Raw genomic sequence first — 19,648 nt, forward strand, 5'->3', positions numbered from 1 at the left:
TTTGCTTATGTTATTTTATAATGGCTTTAATTCTAAAAAAGCGTTAGTATTTTTGCCGCAACTACCACTCTCACTAATTTTGTACTTGCGGTGTACCATTTATTATTGATCAACCTACTATGTGAAGGAGGACTGTGTGCATGTTTACTGATTTGCAAACCCACAATGTTTTGAAAAACTGGATATTGTATGATAGAAATTGGCTCATACATTGAAACGGATAGTCGTCAAAATTTCATATTGTTGTCGATAAATTCGTATGCTAAAATAATTGTAGGTCCGGTTTGCTAGTATTAAAAAAAATTCTGGATTTTGAGAAATTTTTATTATTCTCACTCATTTTTTTTAGAATATTATATAAATGATGCATGTAAAATTAATAAAACTGGTTTTCTTAACAATTGCGCAGGTAAAAGTAAAACTGCATAGTCAGCGGATCTTAAGCATGCTTTTGTTTAAAGAGTAGGCTAGGGGAGACAGTTCAAATTTAGTTTTTGCGTATATCAAAGTATATAAAGATTATCACTACTTGAAGGTTCAAATTTTTCTCTCAAGTCTTTAAAAGTAGTATCGTTTTGCTAGATTATAGATAGCAAATTTATTTACTAATTTGAACTTTCCAATAAGTTTCCAATATGTTCAGGGCAATCACTGTGCTTTCGTTTAACAATTTTAAAATCATTGTCAGTAATACACAGTTCATATTTTTTGTATCCATATTCACCATTGATTCAGGTTTTTCACATTTTTTTCAGTTTTATTAATTTAAATCTTAATCTTAAACATACAAATTGGAAACTATTATGTATAAAAATAAATATTTTTAAATTAAGCTATTTAAATTTAGTTAGTCGCCCACTAAATAAAACCCTGATAGAGGTTTTCAGACAGTATTCCTATTTTGGTTCATGTGATGCGCTTCACAGTTTAAAAAGCTGCAATTGTTTCGTTTGAGATTATGTCTTTCAGATTTCTGAAACATTGATGTTCTATATATTCCCTCTTGATCTTTTCATTTCAACCATAACCTTCAAAGTAGTAAAGCTAATGATGGCAAGATGGAACTCAGCTAAAATATCACCATAACATGCAGAATATATTTTTTAAATTTGATTTGTGTTTCTGAGAAAACAACAAGGTAGCAACTACAGTATAAAAATGACCCCTTTTTTTGTCCTGATCATAGCTTTTGACTCTGTTATTTAGTTTGAGGCGTTCCAAATTAGTCGTCACCCAACCGCACTGGTCAAGTTTCCCTTTCTCGCCGACCCAGGCAACTACAATCCAGATGTTGTTGACCTTACGCAGGATGGTGACGCCAGAGAGTACTGGCTTGCCTGTTTTACAGATTCTCTTCCAAAGGTAGCTGACGTTTACTAGCACAGGTGTTCTTAACTTCCAAGCTTGTCGTGACCTTTATTCTCATTTGTGACAGCTTATCACTTGTTAATTTTATCATCACTTGTTGCAGTTCACTCAAAAGGCCATAGAGAGTCAAGATCTGGTAGCAGGAGCTAAGGAAAGAGCGGAGCTTTTTAAAGCAGAATATCTCTCCATCTTATCGAATCTCTCAGAAAATCCAACGTGAGTCTTTATAGCTGCCAGTTATTTTGTCTCTACTATTTGCTCATCGGTGTGAGTCTACTGTGACATCCGCTTTTGTGTGGCGCAAATCTGTTCAAGTTTGTGAAATTTTTTTTTATGTTCGAAATAGAGATAGATCTCGTTTAGCTAGGGCTGTTGTGTTTTTGAGTGGGGCAGTGTTGAATTCATTAACTCATTCGAAAAGGCATGTTTGAATCAAGTGCTCTGTCCCCATCTTCGCACTGCCTACTTACCTCTTGTTCCCACGCTTCCGATCATCAGGTTGGTGTTTTGAATATTTTGCGATTTTATCATTCAACATACAATTTTTTGTTTTTCAGTGTAAACTAGATGAATACACAGGTAATTAAAAAAATTTTCTTCAAAACATTTATTTTTAATAAACATATGTAACATTAACATTCATTATTGTAAATTTTAAATATATTTGTTTACTTCGTTGTATCCAGCTATTAAATAATTCAAATATTTGAAAGCTCAAGGCATAGCTAAAACAAATGCCACACATTCGCTCAAGGTTTAATGTAGCTTATAAAGAGTGGCAGGTAATGTAGTTGCCATTGGCTAAGTTTCTTTCCCCAATGGATTTAAGCTAGTAACTTAAGCTAGTAATGACATACTATAATAAAATCCATGTGTAAAATTGTGCTTATAATCGTTATGTTACGTGTCATTATCTCTCATGTAATCATGGTCTTCAAGCATGCTAGTAATAACTAATAGGACTTTTGCAATCGCTTCAAGTGTGCTTATTTTAACCGGTGTAGTATGTGCACAATTGGCTATGTTGACTAATTAGCCAGTGACAAAATTAGCAAATAGGCTAATTTGACTAACTTAAACTAGTATATTGTTAAACTGATGGTGCGTTTACACTGGCCGATTTTGTCACCGATTTTGTCGTGCACAGACAAATTTGATGAGTCGGTGTCGGTAGGTGTGAACAGAAAAATCGGTGTCGGCACCGATCTGAAAGTCGGTGTCGGAGCTACCCAGCAGTGCCCGGTTGCACCGACAAGTCGGACACTCATCAGCCAATCAGAAGCTAGGAGCCTCTGGTTAAATGAGCCTAGGCTTTAATGACAGTGCTAAGTTTATGAAACGAAAGGGCTAGGTTTAATAAGAGGCTAGAAGACTGTCATTAAACTTTCCCTCGTTCTCTTTTTAATAGTGAACCAGCATGGCTAGCAACGATGTGAACACGAGAGTACCAAAAAATCAAGTTTTTTTCTTTAATTTAAATTAATTAAAAGTGAATAGCCAGTTGTACGACTACTACTAGTTCTACTACTAGTACGACTGTAAATACAACTGTCAAGAAATTTGCCGGCCCTTACTTGGCACGATTTAGATTATGTCATACAGAAATAAATTGCATGTGATTTCATTCAATGTTTTATTAGCGAAGGAAATTCACTAGCTGAGGAGCGTACGGACATTTGTTCTGTCCACTAAGTGAGCGTTGCTCCCTTATATACAATAAAATTGCCCGTTCCGGCTAACGGGACCGAGTGAGAACACCGGCTAGCAATGTTTAAATGGCCAATTATTAGGCCCGCTAGTGCGTTGATATGACAACATAAACGACGACAATTGATAGCATAACGAGTAACAAGGCCAACAATAAAAAGGCAATAAAGAGAGAATAAAAAGGACAACTCATATAATAAAATATTTACAGACATATAAAATATATACAAACAAATAATTACAAGAAGTGTAAAGTGTTGGCCCGGCGTCCATCGCACTACTACTACCACAAATATACATTCACCATTCAATCTTCTTCATTATTCATTTTATTTATTATAATTTCTCGGACGAAAGAACTGCACGTACAGTTCTTTGCTCGGATTTTCATTGCTTCATAATTCATTCATTGCTTGGCATTCAGTAGTTGCTTCTAGCAGTAGTAGTAGGAGCAGTAGTAGTAGTGTAGTACTAGTATATAATTTTCCACATCAAGCGCGTTGATTTTTATGTGTAATCGTCTTCGCGTGGTCGGGTGAAGGTCAGAACGGCGAAACGCTGTGATTGGCTGTTGGTACCGACAAAAATCGTTTGATCGTTGCAATGTAAAGTGGGAGTCGGTGTCGGCACCCATACGTGAAATGTCGGAGGTACCTGTCTGAGTCAGGGTATTGGCACCTAATCGGAGTCGGTGTCGGCCAGTGTAAACGCACCTTTATTATAATAAGAGCCATGAAGCCAGCTTGTGTGACTTTAAACATCATGCAATGTTATTACACGTAGCTTAACCAGTGTAATAACTATGTGCACAATTAATACATTAAGCCCATGTGGCTTAGTAGAAATAAAATCTGCCTGCAGGCCTGGAGGTTCTGAGTTCAAATCCAGTGCGAAGTGTGTTTTTGCTTCTTTAAATTTTATCCCTATCATTGAACCCACAAACGACAGACAAACGACAAACACAGATGTATATATCTATATGTAGATTCTCAGGCAGCATAGCTGTTCGTTGTTCTGAGCTATGCTACTATGATCTCAGACTGAATATATTGCAGTGCTTATGGTTCTCTGACCGTGAGAAGTCTGTTGGATATGAGGGAACAGTGTTTACATAATGCCCATTTTACAGACATATACCTCAAGGTAAGGGAGTCTATCTAAAAGCCACTACACAAATGTATACATACCTCAAAGTAAGTAAGTCTACCTAATGGTACTTCGCAAATACCGTGAACCCTCTATTTAAAAATCATGGCGCTGTATTTCTCAATCCTATAGCGACGTTTTATTAGAGGTGACATTCAAATAGAGCGTGGCACTGTATTTTTAACTAGTTTTTCCAAATTTTGAGAAGGTAAGTTTTAAGCGACCAAAAGCAAAGCGAGGCTAATTTCGCCTATATTTTGCCTTTTGCACTCTCATTCGGTGAATTCTGCATTTCGGACCAAGAGCATCCTTCGGGCAGAAAAACATCTTTCGGGCATAAAATCATCTTTCGGGCAGAGAACATCTTTAAGGCAGAGAGCATTTAATGCCGTTAATGTATTAATTTCGTCATCTGAAATGGTGGCAATAACCCTGTCAACCCTAATTATTTTCCAGTTGACCGCCTGCCAGGCCTAATTAATTTTCACACATGTTATTTAATCAAGTGAGTTGGATTAGATTTGGCATAAACGATGTTGTATTGCAGATAATTTAAAATAGTTTTTTGCAACTTAATGGTAACACTTTTAGCTACAATTTGGTGCTAATATAGGCCTAATAAGTTAACTTATAGGATATGTTATGGATGAGATTCAAATTGATATATGTTTTGGAAATCGAAAAGTCTATGTTTGGTTGCTACTACCTGTCAACTTCTTGGTTGATAAAACTTTAATACCATATTAGAATGACAGAAAAATATGTTAGGAGCAAGTTGCACACAAAAAATTGGAGTTCTAACCAGTAGAACTGAAGTTATCAGCCTATATGCAACATCATGGCATAAAAGAGCTTCAGATCCATAGTTCGATTTATTGGTTTATTATGTCTTTATATCATAAATACATTATATAAAGATAACATTTACATTCTAATGACTCCAGACAAACATTATTGCAATTATGATAATAAGACACACAATATACAAACAACTTGAGTACAAAACTGATATCATCTGAAAAACGCATGAAAATGGGTAAAAAAATGAGTATCAAAATAAGTAGAAAAAGGATTTTTATCGAAAAAGGTATAAAATAAATGTTCATAAACTATAACTATCAGTTGCTGATAATCACTGAACTGTGTGGACGCTTTGGGTATACCATCATTGCCACTAGTAAAAGAATCATCACTTACATTTCCAACCTCACCTACAAGAAACAGCATAACGATAATAAAAATTGTTATATAAAAACGGCTTAATTTTCTGGCTTCCAAATTTTTTGGACAACAATATCTAAAGGTAAATTCATTTACTATGTCTTTTGTATCTACCAAAAACTATAAAAAGTTTTATCAACTAGAAACAATTTGTTCGAAATAAAAAATATATTAATTCTATAATTCTGCTGTAGTACATTTAGAACTTACCTTATGCTGCTAATAATTTATTATTCTGTTGTTGTGAATCGTTTTCAATGTTGAATTGTTCATCTGAACTTATAATTACGTTAGATTGACTCAGAAATCTAGCGCTGACTTGCTAAATGTATTCAAAATGGCGACCTCCTGAGTTGAAGAACTTGAAATCTAACACAGGATTTGCCTGGTAAAATGTTTTTATCCAACCAAAATTCTGGTATCAAAATAAACAACAGACTCTTATCTTTCGAAATAAAGCTTCAAAAAAACGATCTACATAAAAGGAGTATCAATAAAGTTACTCAGAAAGTGACCCGAAATAGTTGGCTTCAGGTCAGAGTGAACACAATTTCTCCCGAAATAGTTGGCATTAGGACTGAAAGGGTTAAATGGTAACATTAATGCTGTCGCCATTAATGCTGTCAACTTCAGCATCATTGTTCAACCATTTTTTTTATACATCGAAGTATCAGACCGAGTTAAACAAAAAACTACTTTGACTGCATAAGTATTAGCCGGATAGTTATTAATTATTTTGATGGTGTCACTTTCAAAGTTTTAAAGAAAAAACTGTAAAGCTTGGGAGTTAAAAAACGGACTTTGAATAACAATTGATGCTACTACGTCGCTATTACGCTCCTCAACAATATTTTCATCATTCATCAAAACGCTTTAAAGTTTTCGGGTCAGATTGTAAACCACATTGTAGAGTTCTAACGAGTTAAATTATCGTTATGATGCTGATGACTTCTGACTAAATTAGGGTGTAGTTTGGATGATTGTAATGAATGATCTTGTCTGCTATAGTAGCAACAACGGAAAAAGCAATTGTTTTTGATAATAACCGAATCATTATTAATTTATTAATACTATTTTGGACACTTTGCTACTGATCAAATTTATTATTATTAGTAAAGATTTCAAGGAATGTCTTAGAGGCGTTCAGTTAAAGGACGGCGCTGTATTTGGCAACCTTTCTCCTGTAGTGGCAGTCAAATAAAGGGTGGCAGTCAAATTAAGGGTGGCAGTTAAATAAAGTGTGGTGGTCAAATAGAGGTTTTACAGTATGTATATATATATATATATATATATATATATCTCAAGGTAAGTCAGTCTCCCTAATGTCCACTTCACAGATATCTATCGCAAGGTAGATGACCTTGCTAAATTTTCAATGTGCTGACATATATAGATATTTCACAATTAGTTATTCCAAGATACAGTGGTGTGCAAAATAAACTACACCACTCTGCTGGAAATATAAAATTTTCATTTACAACATTGTTACTCAGTGTGAGTTTAGCCATAATTTATATATTAGATTAATCATAATTCTGTCGTGATTTCTAATATGTAAACCAAAAAGGTGTAAAATTATGTTTTTGAATGATTATGGCTAGGTTAACTTTTGAACATTTCATTTTAATGGTTAAAGACAACACTCTGTACAGATTTGATCATCATATACAAGTCTATTTGCTTATTTCAAGTCACATACTGTACATGACTTGAATCGGGCAAATAGAAATGCGCTGTATAGGTGTCAACTGTTTTAGAATTACATTAGGGTTAATTAGAGTGTTGGTATGGCTATACTTTCATGCCTATTAGATTGTTGTGTTTATGTTGGGCAGGACAAACAGCAGGAGAATGAGCAGTGTCTAGTCTTGTTCAAAGACAGGATTAATCAACTCGATCAGGTGAGATCTGTAACAATCCCAAAATGCATTGCAATGCAAAATTGACTTTCCGCATAGTCCTTTCTCAATTGGTAGTTTTTTTATGCAGCACATATTGCAGGAAATCGTTACTTATATTGCTTAGTCATTTTTTGTGCGAGTTTCACTTGCAAGTTTTTGTGTAGAGGTCTTCAAAATGCCTCTTTTCGACTCAGTCATTAAAAATCTAATAATTCTTAAAGACCTTTGAAAGGGATTTAAGGCTTTGAAATGTATTTTGGTAGACATGTTGCTGCTCTTTACTCGAGTTACGATCAGTTGACATCAGTTTGTTTAATATTAGTTGTAAATTGTTGTAGATTTACTTAACGTTATGAATTCAGTTTTTCTTTGTGCAATCCTCGAAACGCTTCCAAATGTGTTGCGTATATTTGGCAGCTTTTATGAGATTCATCCAAGAGTTCAATCATTTGTTATTAAGATATATCCTGTTAAAACCTGCTGTTTGCTAGGTCTTGAAATTGTTTTATTCATAAATTTTCCAAGTTTAAAACTTTCAGTTTCATAATGTTTGGACTCTTCTCCTGTCAATATTTGGCTCCATCACATTTTAAAGACAGTTTGTTCAGTTATGTAGTTTTTGAAAAGCTTTCGCAATGTATGTGAACTCTTAAGGAAGCACAATTACCACAAAAACATCAGAGGATGTCAAAAACCCTACAGTAAAACCCTATAGTAATACCTACAGTAAAAACCCTATAGTAATACCTACAGTAAAAACCCTATAGTATTACCTACAATGAAAACCCTACGGTTTTTTTAATATTTGTTCGCAACTTCGAAATTAAAATGTTTGCAGGTTCTAGTTACAATTTAATGAGGCTTTTTTGTAAAATTTTCTTGATGAGTTTTCTCCTTTATTCCATTTACCATTGTCATAGAAAGCAATTTAATTTAAAAATTTATTAACCCATTTAATTAATGAAATTAATATACTTAATTTCATTTAATTCATATTATATTTATCACTAGCTAGTCAATATAGGGCTGAGTGGCAGTAATATTATATTTATCAGTGGAATTTGATGCAGCACTCTTGTTTTTTTTTATTGAAATCAGCACCGAAACACCACAGTTCAGTAGACTTATGTCCAAAGCTGTGTTCACACCAGCCGATTTGCAAACCGAGTTTTTGTGGCTGGTCTCTGAATGATTTTATGGCAGCTATCAGCCAAATTGAGAGTGGGCGATTTTGCCAGTTTTTATTTACAGGGTCAGATAACTTTAGCTAATATCTTTTTAGTGAGTCATCATTTACATTGTGTTGACTATCTCAAGAACTAATTGCCTAATCAACTTGAAACTGGAATTATATTGAAAATGTATACCGCGCTTCGTGACCAAAGTCTGGTAATCCTATGTAAACAGAAAGTACAGAAAAACAAATTGAAACTGCGAATATGAGCTCACTCAGGCATAGGAACAGGTAGAGAAAAATTTTCTAAGTTGTCTCGCACCTGTGTTTCAAAGTGTTAACCAACGAGTTAGACTTCGAGTATCACACCATAATGCCTAGTATGCTGCAGGAACCCACAATTCTAAATAATGCTTACCTTAGGACACTTACAGTATGTATTTGCCTCATTTAATTTTCGCGGAGTCATCCTTTCGTGAAAGTTTCATGAGCGAAACTAAACTATCATAACGAACGAGCAAAAACGCGAAATTAAATAGCTTTGGTCATTAATATTCACAATAAAATCGTCATACGTATTAGAAATGCAGGCATTTTTCATGTGTGGTTGGCTCATTGGGCAATTTCTGCTAAACTCATAGCTAATACACCGATTGAGCAGCATGGCAAAGCAAATTACGATAACAGGTTTTTTTGGAAAAGCCAAGACAAATGAGGAAGATGATGATATTAGTTTAGTCACTGAATTTGTAACTGATGAGGATGAAAGTCTGGTAGGGAAAGTCACAAAATTAAATAATAATTATTGTAGTGATGAATTTTATTAGCAATCAAAAACAATAACAACCCAGAGCCATGGCCACCGCGCGCTATAAATACTTGAGATCTCATATTGGTACCGCATCAGTCACGGCGGGAGGGACCTTGATGTCATTGATAGTCCAAGAAACAAATGGCAGCAAGCGATCAAGTTGCATTATTGATCTCGTCAACACATTTCTACCTGCGGTTTACAAATACAAACTAGTCGCAAATCGAAAACAATTTCGTAACAGTGAACTGGACCTGATGAATCTAATTATGTTTGTTCCACTGCATTTATTTTCACATCACTATATTTTCGCACTCATCAGAGCTGCGAAATTAAGTTGCAGCGAAATTTTACTCTGTATGCCACTCACGAAACTAAATACTAGCGAAATATAAGTGTCCTAGGGTAGCATGCTGCAGGAACCCACAACTCTAAAAAACTAACCAAAACTTTAGAATGCTAATTGGTACTTCTCATCAGTCTGACGTGAATGTAACAGTTTCTTGAGGTGTACTTAGCTGACTTCATTGCTCAACACTTTGTTCATAACTGTCCTTGATATGCATATTTCTCTGCAAATTTGAAGCATACGGTTTTACATCAAATCAACTAAAAAATTTAGAATCAGTTATTTTGGCCCTGCTGAATCATTCAGCAGCATCTATTAAATAAGGCTTTGTTTCTAGCTAGACGTTTATGAGCGATGGATACAGTTAGCGCGAGGGGTTTTAGCTGGTAACTTGTTCGATTGGGGTGCAGCCGCAGTTGTCCGAATGCTCGAAGCAGGAGAGCTGAGCTTTGATGTTGCACTGTCCAAGTTACAAGGTACGCTTTGTGATGCTATTGTAAAGTAAATATCTTTAGGGACTTGTTAAAGGTGCGTAGAGATCAGTGAGGTGTTATAGACATTCATGATGTTATTAGCTTGTGCAGGCGCCAAGAGATTTGTTGACTGCTTATTTTATTTCACTGTTCTGTTTGTCTTTTTATTTGCAATTGGTTATGTGAGTTTGATATTATATTTTTATATACATATATTGGTTTATGTATGACAGGATTCGTCTTTTTCCTCAAACCATGCTAGGAGTTATCTTCTTTGGAACACCTAAATACAACATTGGTGAGGCCGTTTCAGGATTTATACCAACTAAAGACGCGAAACCTGAAAATCGCTTTTGCATGAAACAAATTTGTTGTGACTTAACTATGATGTGTTTCATACTGAAAACAGTTTAATAATTGATCGCTTTTATTTTGTCAAAGAAGAGTGTTGTAGGAAAATGAAAAATCTCTTTTGTGTAGCACTGCTGGCCTAAAGCAATAGCTGTGAATAAAATCTTTAGCTGGTGAAAAGTTGGGTAAAATGTCTTTCAAATATACGATCAATGATTCTTTTTGGACCAGTTTCGAAAGTTTTTCGGAGCTCCCTTCGTAATCTTGGATGTATAACTTTTCCCGCAAGTTCATTTATAGAAGAAACGATGCTTGCTTTCATGTTTGTGCTCTAGCAGTTTCTTTAGTAAAATAAATCTAAATCACATACAAAGGGTTTATATACGTTTATAAAAATAGAACTATAGCATTTGGGGAAAGGAAATAAAAAACTTGTCTTTGTTTTCATATCATTTTAAGTTGACAAAGCAGTATTTACTACCTCCATCCATACATGTATTATCTTTGGCAATGACTGCTTCTACAGTGCTTATCTTATAGGTAGACCTTGGCTCCATGATGACCTTGACAGCTTTCTTAGTAGGATAACATCGGGTCCCAACTACAAATGCGTAGCCATATTCTGTGACAATAGCGGGGCTGACATTATTCTCGGCATAATACCGTTTGCACGGGAGTTTCTCAAGCGAAACACAAAGGTTAGCTTTTGCGATCTGCAACCATTTTTACCAATTATTTAAGCATCAAAAGTAGTTATTGATTGTTACCTACTAGCTGATATGACTGGCCTCTTTGTTAAGTTTGTTTGTCGTCTCATGTCAACCGACAGCATGCATGGCGCCATCTTGTCTGTTTAGAGTTGAGGATTCATCATAATAATTTTTTAGTTTTTTATTGTTGCTTAAATTTGTTCTTTGCTTTTTTGCTATTTCAGGCATTTATACCAACTAAAGATGCTAAACTTGAAAAACTTTTTTTTCAGGTTTAGCGTCTTTATTAGTGAAAAAAATTGTAGTTACTTTTATCGTAATCTAAAAAAATTTCTATAGCAGTCTGGTGCATGGTGAGAGATTGTCATGTGTCATAGACATCTGCACAATAATTCTGGTATGTAGCAAGCTGGTCTAGTGGTGCAGATGGTGTGCTTTACCAAATAGCTGAATACATGAGTCTGAATTATGTGTGATGCAGTGTTTTTTCCCAACATCTAACCGGTCCCGACCATTATTATAGTAAAGTTTACAGCAAAGATTATTTCTCCCTAATTACTCATTTGAGTCAGCCTAGAGTCAGCATTGTCAATATTTTTTTAACAAAATTCATAAGTTTACATTAGAATAAAGATAATTAATGAAAGCGTAAATATAAACTGTCAAAGCAAGATTTGCTATGAGAAAGTGGACGGTAGTGGTTTTGGAAATTGCTGTGAATATTGTAGTTTTTGTTTTAATATTGCCTGCAACTGTGTAAAAGAGTTGGTGGTAGTTCATTTTGTAAGGTAATTGAGAGTGTTTACGTTCGTGGTTTATTGTTTTTGTAAATTTTAAAAAAGATTTAGGCTTTAAATCAGTAGTGCTATAACCAATCAAATTTCAATAAAACAATTAATAAATAGACAACCATTGGTCACCATTGACTAGCTTCAAGAAAGTTCTAACCTTAGTTGTGAACATATTCAGGAACCCAAGTCATTGCAAACACCTGTAGTCCATATTGCTCTTCTTAAATGTGGAGCTTGTTGTTGTACTGTTTTTCTAGAGCTAAAAGTGTTCTCTGGGTTTCAGGTGATTCTTTGTGCAAACAGCAAGCCCGTGGTCAATGATGTCACCCATACTGAACTGAATATTCTTGTGAGCAAGCTAGCGGTGACTTGTCCAGTTATATCTAAGGCTACACAAAGTCAAGATCTGATGGTGATGGAAACGGGTCAAGCTTCCCCGTGCTTAGACTTGAGGTAGATTAATCTAGGTTATATTTATAATATCGTTAGTGTTTTGTTTGTTTCTATTCGGCTGAAATGGCTAAAGCTGGATTGGTGGTTTAATCGTCACTACTTCAATATGGTTTTTTGTTGTTTGTCGGTAGGTTGGCAAGTCTCAATTATTGCATGCTTTGCCTGCTATAATCATAAACAATTGTTGGAGAGTAGGTAAGTCTTGTTTTTTATTTACTGTATAATCTTTATTTGAACGCCACCTTTATTTGATCGTCACCTTTATTTGAGTGCCACCTCTATTCGACCGCCACCTCTATTTGACTTGCACTATAGGAAAAGGTTTTAAAAGTAGCGCGCCACCCTTTAATTCAATGCCTTATATATTTGACCGCCATTGTGACATTTTTTGATCTTTTTAAACCCTAATAGAAGGTGATCAGTATAAAAGTGTCCACAAAATGGTATTAATAATGACTCAGTTACATCAATAACAATTAGTTCTTTCGTTTTTGCCATTCGCATCAAAATCATTTTCTAACTCGGAACAGCTTTGCAGTTTTTTTGTTAAAATTTTAAAATCAACAGCATAGAAATAATTCATAACTGTATCAGCCTAATAATAGTTCCTTGTTTACTACTGTCGTGATTTTTTGACAAATATGAAACATGGTCTTTATGAAAAGTCGAAAAGTGTACTGTCAATGGCAATGTGTAAACGTTTCGCTTTGCAAAAAAATGGCTTATACGCTAATATTGACTAGTTCAGTAGTGCAGAAAAAGAGTGAGGTCAGAAGACACTGTAGGAGGTATTGAACAGCCAGAAGATGAAATGGGTCCAAACTAAAGGTGTTTAACAGAACGCAACTAGCCAAGCAAAGAATGCAAATATTTTCGTTACAAAAATGTTAATTTTTGTTTCTGTAGGCATTATAAATATGGATCGTTTATGTCACTTTTTCTTGAATATATGGATATTTTTAGCATTTGATAAATTATTATTATTATAAAACTTGTAAATTTGCAAATTTATAGCATATTATTTTATAGCATCATTGCCATCATCTAAACTCGGTTTTCGAAGAGTCGACGCTCATAACTCCTGTTATATTGCACATAAAAAGCCCATTTTTGCTGAAAACTGCAGCAAACATATTAATGAGTGAAATAAGGTTTTATGAAGCATTGTTAAATATAATTGCAAAATAAAAATACGCTTTCAAATTTTGATTGAAATGAAAAATTTAAAACTCCAACAAATTGCAATGCAGGATATAAGATCACTGCAGATTAATTGCAAGAAATAGATATCAACCGATAGAGATATTTCTCAGCTTCCCAATACATACGTATTTATTTAGAGATCTACGACAAGTTGGAGGTAAGTTATAGTAGATTTCTTGCACCTAAAAGGGTTAATGTCGCTCTGCCCGTAGGAGAGTGCAAAATATAGGCTGCATTCGCTTCGCCTGTAAAAGGGTTAGATTTATTGTCCCTAAACTTCTGACGAGCTATTTGAAAAATACAATGCCGCTCTCTATTTCAACGTCGCATCTAATAAAGCGTCACTCTAGAGGAAGGGTTGAAAAATAGAATGCCACGGCGTTCAAATAGAGGTTTTACGGTGAATGCAATCTTTGGCAATAACTATAGATAGCTGATTCGGATACCTACTTGTTCTGTCACGTCGTCATTAATAATTATTGAAGAATTGGCAGGTCAGTTTGTTTATTTTTAATAAACAAACTGTTCATTTAATATCTGCATACAGCTGGTAAGTCTGGTTCTTTCCTTCAACCATCATATTATGGTTAACAGTGTTAGAGAGTTGGCATGTCTGTTTACTTAAACTGTCATACATGCATTATGGTTTAACATTTGTAGAGAGTTGGCAGGTCTGTTTACTTAAACTGTCATACATGCATTATGGGTTAACATTTGTAGAGAGTTGGCAGGTCCTACTGTTTACTTCGACTGGCATATTATGGTTTAACATTTGTAGAGAGTTGGCAGGTCCTACTGTTTACTTCGACTGGCATATTATGGTTTAACATTTGTAGAGAGTTGGCAGGTCCTACTGTTTACTTCGACTGGCATATTATGGTTTAACATTTGTAGAGAGTTGGCAGGCCCTACTGTTTACTACTGTCACGTTATGGTTACAATTGTGGAAAGTTGGCAGCTCTGACTTTACTTTAACTGTCATAGCAGAGTTAGCTGTTTTAGAGGTCTAATAAGTCCGTTTGCTTACTAGAAAGTTTGTGTATGCTCATCGATAATTCTGGAGAACTGATACGTATCTTTTGTTACCTCAGCTGTCATACATTGTGGTGCCCCAAGTCCTAGGAATGTTTGGCATATTTGGCTTGTTTCTCTTTTAAAATAATTACTAGTCTTGATTGTCATGAGTAATCAGTATATGGAGAATTATCCTGTGAATTGCTAGGGCTCCCTAATGGTGTACTGGTAGCTTGCTTGTCCTTGAATTCAACCCCTGGATTTGATTCCTGTGAGGTAATCTTTTTCCTAACGTTCTTAGCATGGCTTTATACAGACAGACAATGCTATCATTACAGTAAAAACTAAATGAATGCCCGGCATTGCTCCGTTAATAAAAAGTTCTTTGCACAAAAAATATATTTTCATGTAATATATAAAAGCAGTTACCATTTTCAAACCACTTTCAAACTTCATATCATGAGAAAAGTGTTTTGTGTCGTTCAAATAAATTAAGAGAAAAAATAAAACAACTATAAAGGTTTTCAAACTTTTTCAAACAACTGTAACTTTTAAGTTTCATGTCATGAAAAAAGTTCAAATAAGTTAAGAGAAAAACTTAAAATAGGTATGGTTTGGTTTTGTGGTTAGTAATAGACTTGGGATTTGAATGTTATCAGTTCTAATCCAGGGCAAAGGTGGTTTTCTGTCGCTATAATTTTACCGGCTATAGCTGAACAGACAAACAGCAAACATAGATTTATTTGTAGATTATTTTTGACAATTTAATTAAGTTGGCAGGTCTGGTTATAATCTTACCTTGTCATTTTTGTTTTCTCTCAAGTGAACCTCTGTCTATTGAGCTTTCAAAAGATATCACCCGTGCATCTCTTAATCTTGCAGGTATGTCAACGAGGACTTGTGTACTTTACTTCAGATGCAAAAGGCTGACCTATTGGTCATAGAAGGAATGGGCCGAGCCGTGCATACCAACTTGTACACTAAACACACTTGTGACTCCCTAAAGGTTGCTTGTATCAAAAATAAACGCCTAGCTGAACGACTTGGTGGTCAGATGTATGGAGTGGTCTTCAAGTTTGAGTTAGCCTCAGAGTTTTAACAACTAAATTTGTTAGGTTCATTTCTAGATTTTATGAACTGTTTGTAGGAAAATCCTGCAAGATTATTAATAGAAAAAGAATTTTCGACACTTTGAATGGAACTCTTGAACATTTAGACTTTATATTTCTTCCAGAATATTTTTCTTCAGATGTTTTACTAACAGCCACCAGGATTGGCTGATGTTATACCAACAGCCATCCGGATTGGCTGATGTTATACCAACAGCCACCAGGATTGGCTGATGTTATCCTAACAGCCATCAGGATCGGCTGGTGCGCAAGCTGATTTCTTTTCATTTTTATGGGGGAACCAATATTTTTCTAATACTTTAGTGACAGTTATTTTTATCTTTGCTTTAACAGTTCACTATTTTGAGCAGTATTTTTAAGCTATGCAGAATTTTGTGGTGCTCTCTATGATGGACACCCTTTAGGATTTGGAGCTGTTTTACTGACAATGACAAGGCGTTCCACAGACCAGCTTTTAGATGATGATTGTTCTGTTGTTTTTTGTCTTCTGATGGTAAACGCTTGAAGCGTATGTTTCTATTAATAGGAACGAGTTTGAGAGTAAATGCAAGCTTGCTAATAGACAGTTCTTGTTGATGAACAGCTCAATCAGTAGATTTGAATGCTTCAAGGTTCTGGATCATTTACACCGGATGATTACATGAGTTGGTTTAGTACACCAATTACAGAAATTATATTTCATTAAGTTTTGTAAGAGTTTATTTTGCTTAAAACGATATTCAGAGATGAAATACTAAATTGATGTCATGATGACCCGCTGTACCAATAGTAAACTGTCATCATGTCTTTAGGCATTGGTAAATGCTTTGTGTTATATGACAGGTAAATTGGGTGTTTGATCAATGTTACATGGTAGGCAATTGGCCGTTTGATAATTGATACATGGTAGGTAATTGGGCGTTTGATAATTGATACATGGTAGGTAATTGGGTGTTTGATAATTGTTCCATGGTAGGTAATTGGGTTGTTGATAATTGTTACATGGTAGGTAATTGGGTGTTTGATAATTGTTACATGGTAGGTAATTGGGTTTTTGATAATTGTTACATGGTAGGTAATTGGGTGTTTGATAATTGTTACATGGTAGGTAATTGGGTTTTTGATAATTGTTACATGGTAGGTAATTGGGTGTTTGATAATTGTTACATGGTAGGTAATTGGGTGTTTGATAATTGTTACATGGTAGGTAATTGGGTGTTTGATAATTGTTACATGGTAGGTAATTGGGTGTTTGATAATTGTTACATGGTAGGTAATTGGGTGTTTGATAATTGTTACATGGTAGGTAATTGGGTTGTTGATAATTGTTACATGGTAGGTAATTGGGTGTTTGATAATTGTTACATGGTAGGTAATTGGGTTTTTGATAATTGTTACATGGTAGGTAATTGGGTGTTTGATAATTGTTACATGGTAGGTAATTGGGTGTTTGATAATTGTTACATGGTAGGTAATTGGGTGTTTGATAATTGTTACATGGTAGGTAATTGGGTTGTTGATAATTGTTACATGGTAGGTAATTGGGTGTTTGATAATTGTTACATGGTAGGTAATTGGGTGTTTGATAATTGTTACATGGTAGGTAATTGGGTGTTTGATAATTGTTACATGGTAGGTAATTGGGTGTTTGATAATTGTTACATGGTAGGTAATTGGGTTTTTGATAATTGTTACATGGTAGGTAATTGGGTGTTTGATAATTGTTACATGGTAGGTAATTGGGTTTTTGATAATTGTTACATGGTAGGTAATTGGGTGTTTGATAATTGTTACATGGTAGGTAATTGGGTGTTTGATAATTGTTACATGGTAGGTAATTGGGTTTTTGATAATTGTTACATGGTAGGTAATTGGGTGTTTGATAATTGTTACATGGTAGGTAATTGGGTGTTTGATAATTGTTACATGGTAGGTAATTGGGTGTTTGATAATTGTTACATGGTAGGTAATTGGGTTGTTGATAATTGTTACATGGTAGGTAATTGGGTGTTTGATAATTGTTACATGGTAGGTAATTGGGTGTTTGATAATTGTTACATGGTAGGTAATTGGGTTTTTGATAATTGTTACATGGTAGGTAATTGGGTGTTTGATAATTGTTACATGGTAGGTAATTGGGTGTTTGATAATTGTTACATGGTAGGTAATTGGGTGTTTGATAATTGTTACATGGTAGGTAATTGGGTTGTTGATAATTGTTACATGGTAGGTAATTGGGTGTTTGATAATTGTTACATGGTAGGTAATTGGGTTTTTGATAATTGTTACATGGTAGGTAATTGGGTGTTTGATAATTGTTACATGGTAGGTAATTGGGTTTTTGATAATTGTTACATGGTAGGTAATTGGGTGTTTGATAATTGTTACATGGTAGGTAATTGGGTGTTTGATAATTGTTACATGGTAGGTAATTGGGTTTTTGATAATTGTTACATGGTAGGTAATTGGGTGTTTGATAATTGTTACATGGTAGGTAATTGGGTTTTTGATAATTGTTACATGGTAGGTAATTGGGTTGTTGATAATTGTTACATGGTAGGTAATTGGGTGTTTGATAATTGTTACATGGTAGGTAATTGGGTGTTTGATAATTGTTACATGGTAGGTAATTGGGTGTTTGATAATTGTTACATGGTAGGTAATTGGGTTGTTGATAATTGTTACATGGTAGGTAATTGGGTGTTTGATAATTGTTACATGGTAGGTAATTGGGTTTTTGATAATTGTTACATGGTAGGTAATTGGGTGTTTGATAATTGTTACATGGTAGGTAATTGGGTTTTTGATAATTGTTACATGGTAGGTAATTGGGTGTTTGATAATTGTTACATGGTAGGTAATTGGGTTTTTGATAATTGTTACATGGTAGGTAATTGGGTGTTTGATAATTGTTACATGGTAGGTAATTGGGTGTTTGATAATTGTTACATGGTAGGTAATTGGGTTTTTGATAATTGTTACATGGTAGGTAATTGGGTGTTGATAAATGTTACATGGTAGGTAATTGGGTGTTGATAAATGTTACATGGTAGGCAATTGGGTGTTGATAAATGTTACATGGTAGGTAATTGGGTGTTGATAAATGTTACATGGTAGGCAATTGGGTGTTGGTAAATGTTACATGGTAGGTAATTGGGTGTTGATAATTGATAGGTAGTTGAGTGTTCAATTTATGGTGCATTAATCACATTACAGAAAACTGCATGTTTAATAAATGTTACACGATATGCAATTGAATGTTTGATAAATGTTATATGATAAGTGATATGCTGTTTGATTCGATGAATGTTGTATGATATGCAATTGAGTGATTGGTAAATATTACATAGTAGGCAATTGGGTGTTCAATAAATGCTACATTTTGTGCAAGTGGATGTTTGATTAATGTTATGTGGTATGCAATTGGGTGTCTAAATAAATCTGAAAGTTGAGATATTTTCTGCAAGTCTATCATTGATAATAGTAGTAGTGTTCGGATCTAAATAAAATTAGCTACAGGTTATTATCACGCAAGTATAAATATTCTCGCAAATTACCTTGATTAATTTCTGGGCAGCGTAGACAAGAATTTTAGCATATTAGTTTTTTGTTTTCGTGAGGTTCTAAATTATATGTGAAGTATTCCTCATTTACAATGATGACAAATTATCACAACTAATCACGAATTTAAAAAATATTACATACTTTTGAAAATACTTTAAAATTACATATATTTATTTATCAAGGTAATCATGAAATTTCAATTGCCAGCAATGCTTTTGACACTAGAAGTATAATAAACCAGTTTTTGTGACGAAATATTTGTGATGCAAGCTGAAGCTGTAAGGTCCTTTTTAATAAAACAAA

General features: G+C 34.4%; 1 protein-coding gene across 1 annotated transcript in view; it reads left to right on the forward strand.

Annotated features, from left to right (window-relative positions):
• Positions 1-16,667, forward strand: part of LOC137401502 (4'-phosphopantetheine phosphatase-like) — a 35,168-nt gene extending 18,501 nt beyond the window's left edge. Inside the window, exons 9-16 of the mRNA XM_068087883.1 lie at positions 1,207-1,362; positions 1,472-1,584; positions 4,131-4,218; positions 7,278-7,343; positions 10,015-10,153; positions 11,042-11,199; positions 12,286-12,455; positions 15,555-16,667. Coding sequence (XP_067943984.1) covers positions 1,207-1,362; positions 1,472-1,584; positions 4,131-4,218; positions 7,278-7,343; positions 10,015-10,153; positions 11,042-11,199; positions 12,286-12,455; positions 15,555-15,771 — 1,107 coding nt within the window. The 3' untranslated portion in view covers positions 15,772-16,667. The remainder of the gene's footprint in view (positions 1-1,206; positions 1,363-1,471; positions 1,585-4,130; positions 4,219-7,277; positions 7,344-10,014; positions 10,154-11,041; positions 11,200-12,285; positions 12,456-15,554) is intronic.
• The last annotated feature ends 2,981 nt before the right edge of the window (positions 16,668-19,648 follow it).

Source organism: Watersipora subatra, chromosome 8, assembly GCF_963576615.1.
Source record: "Watersipora subatra chromosome 8, tzWatSuba1.1, whole genome shotgun sequence".
NCBI lineage: Eukaryota > Metazoa > Bryozoa > Gymnolaemata > Cheilostomatida > Watersiporidae > Watersipora > Watersipora subatra.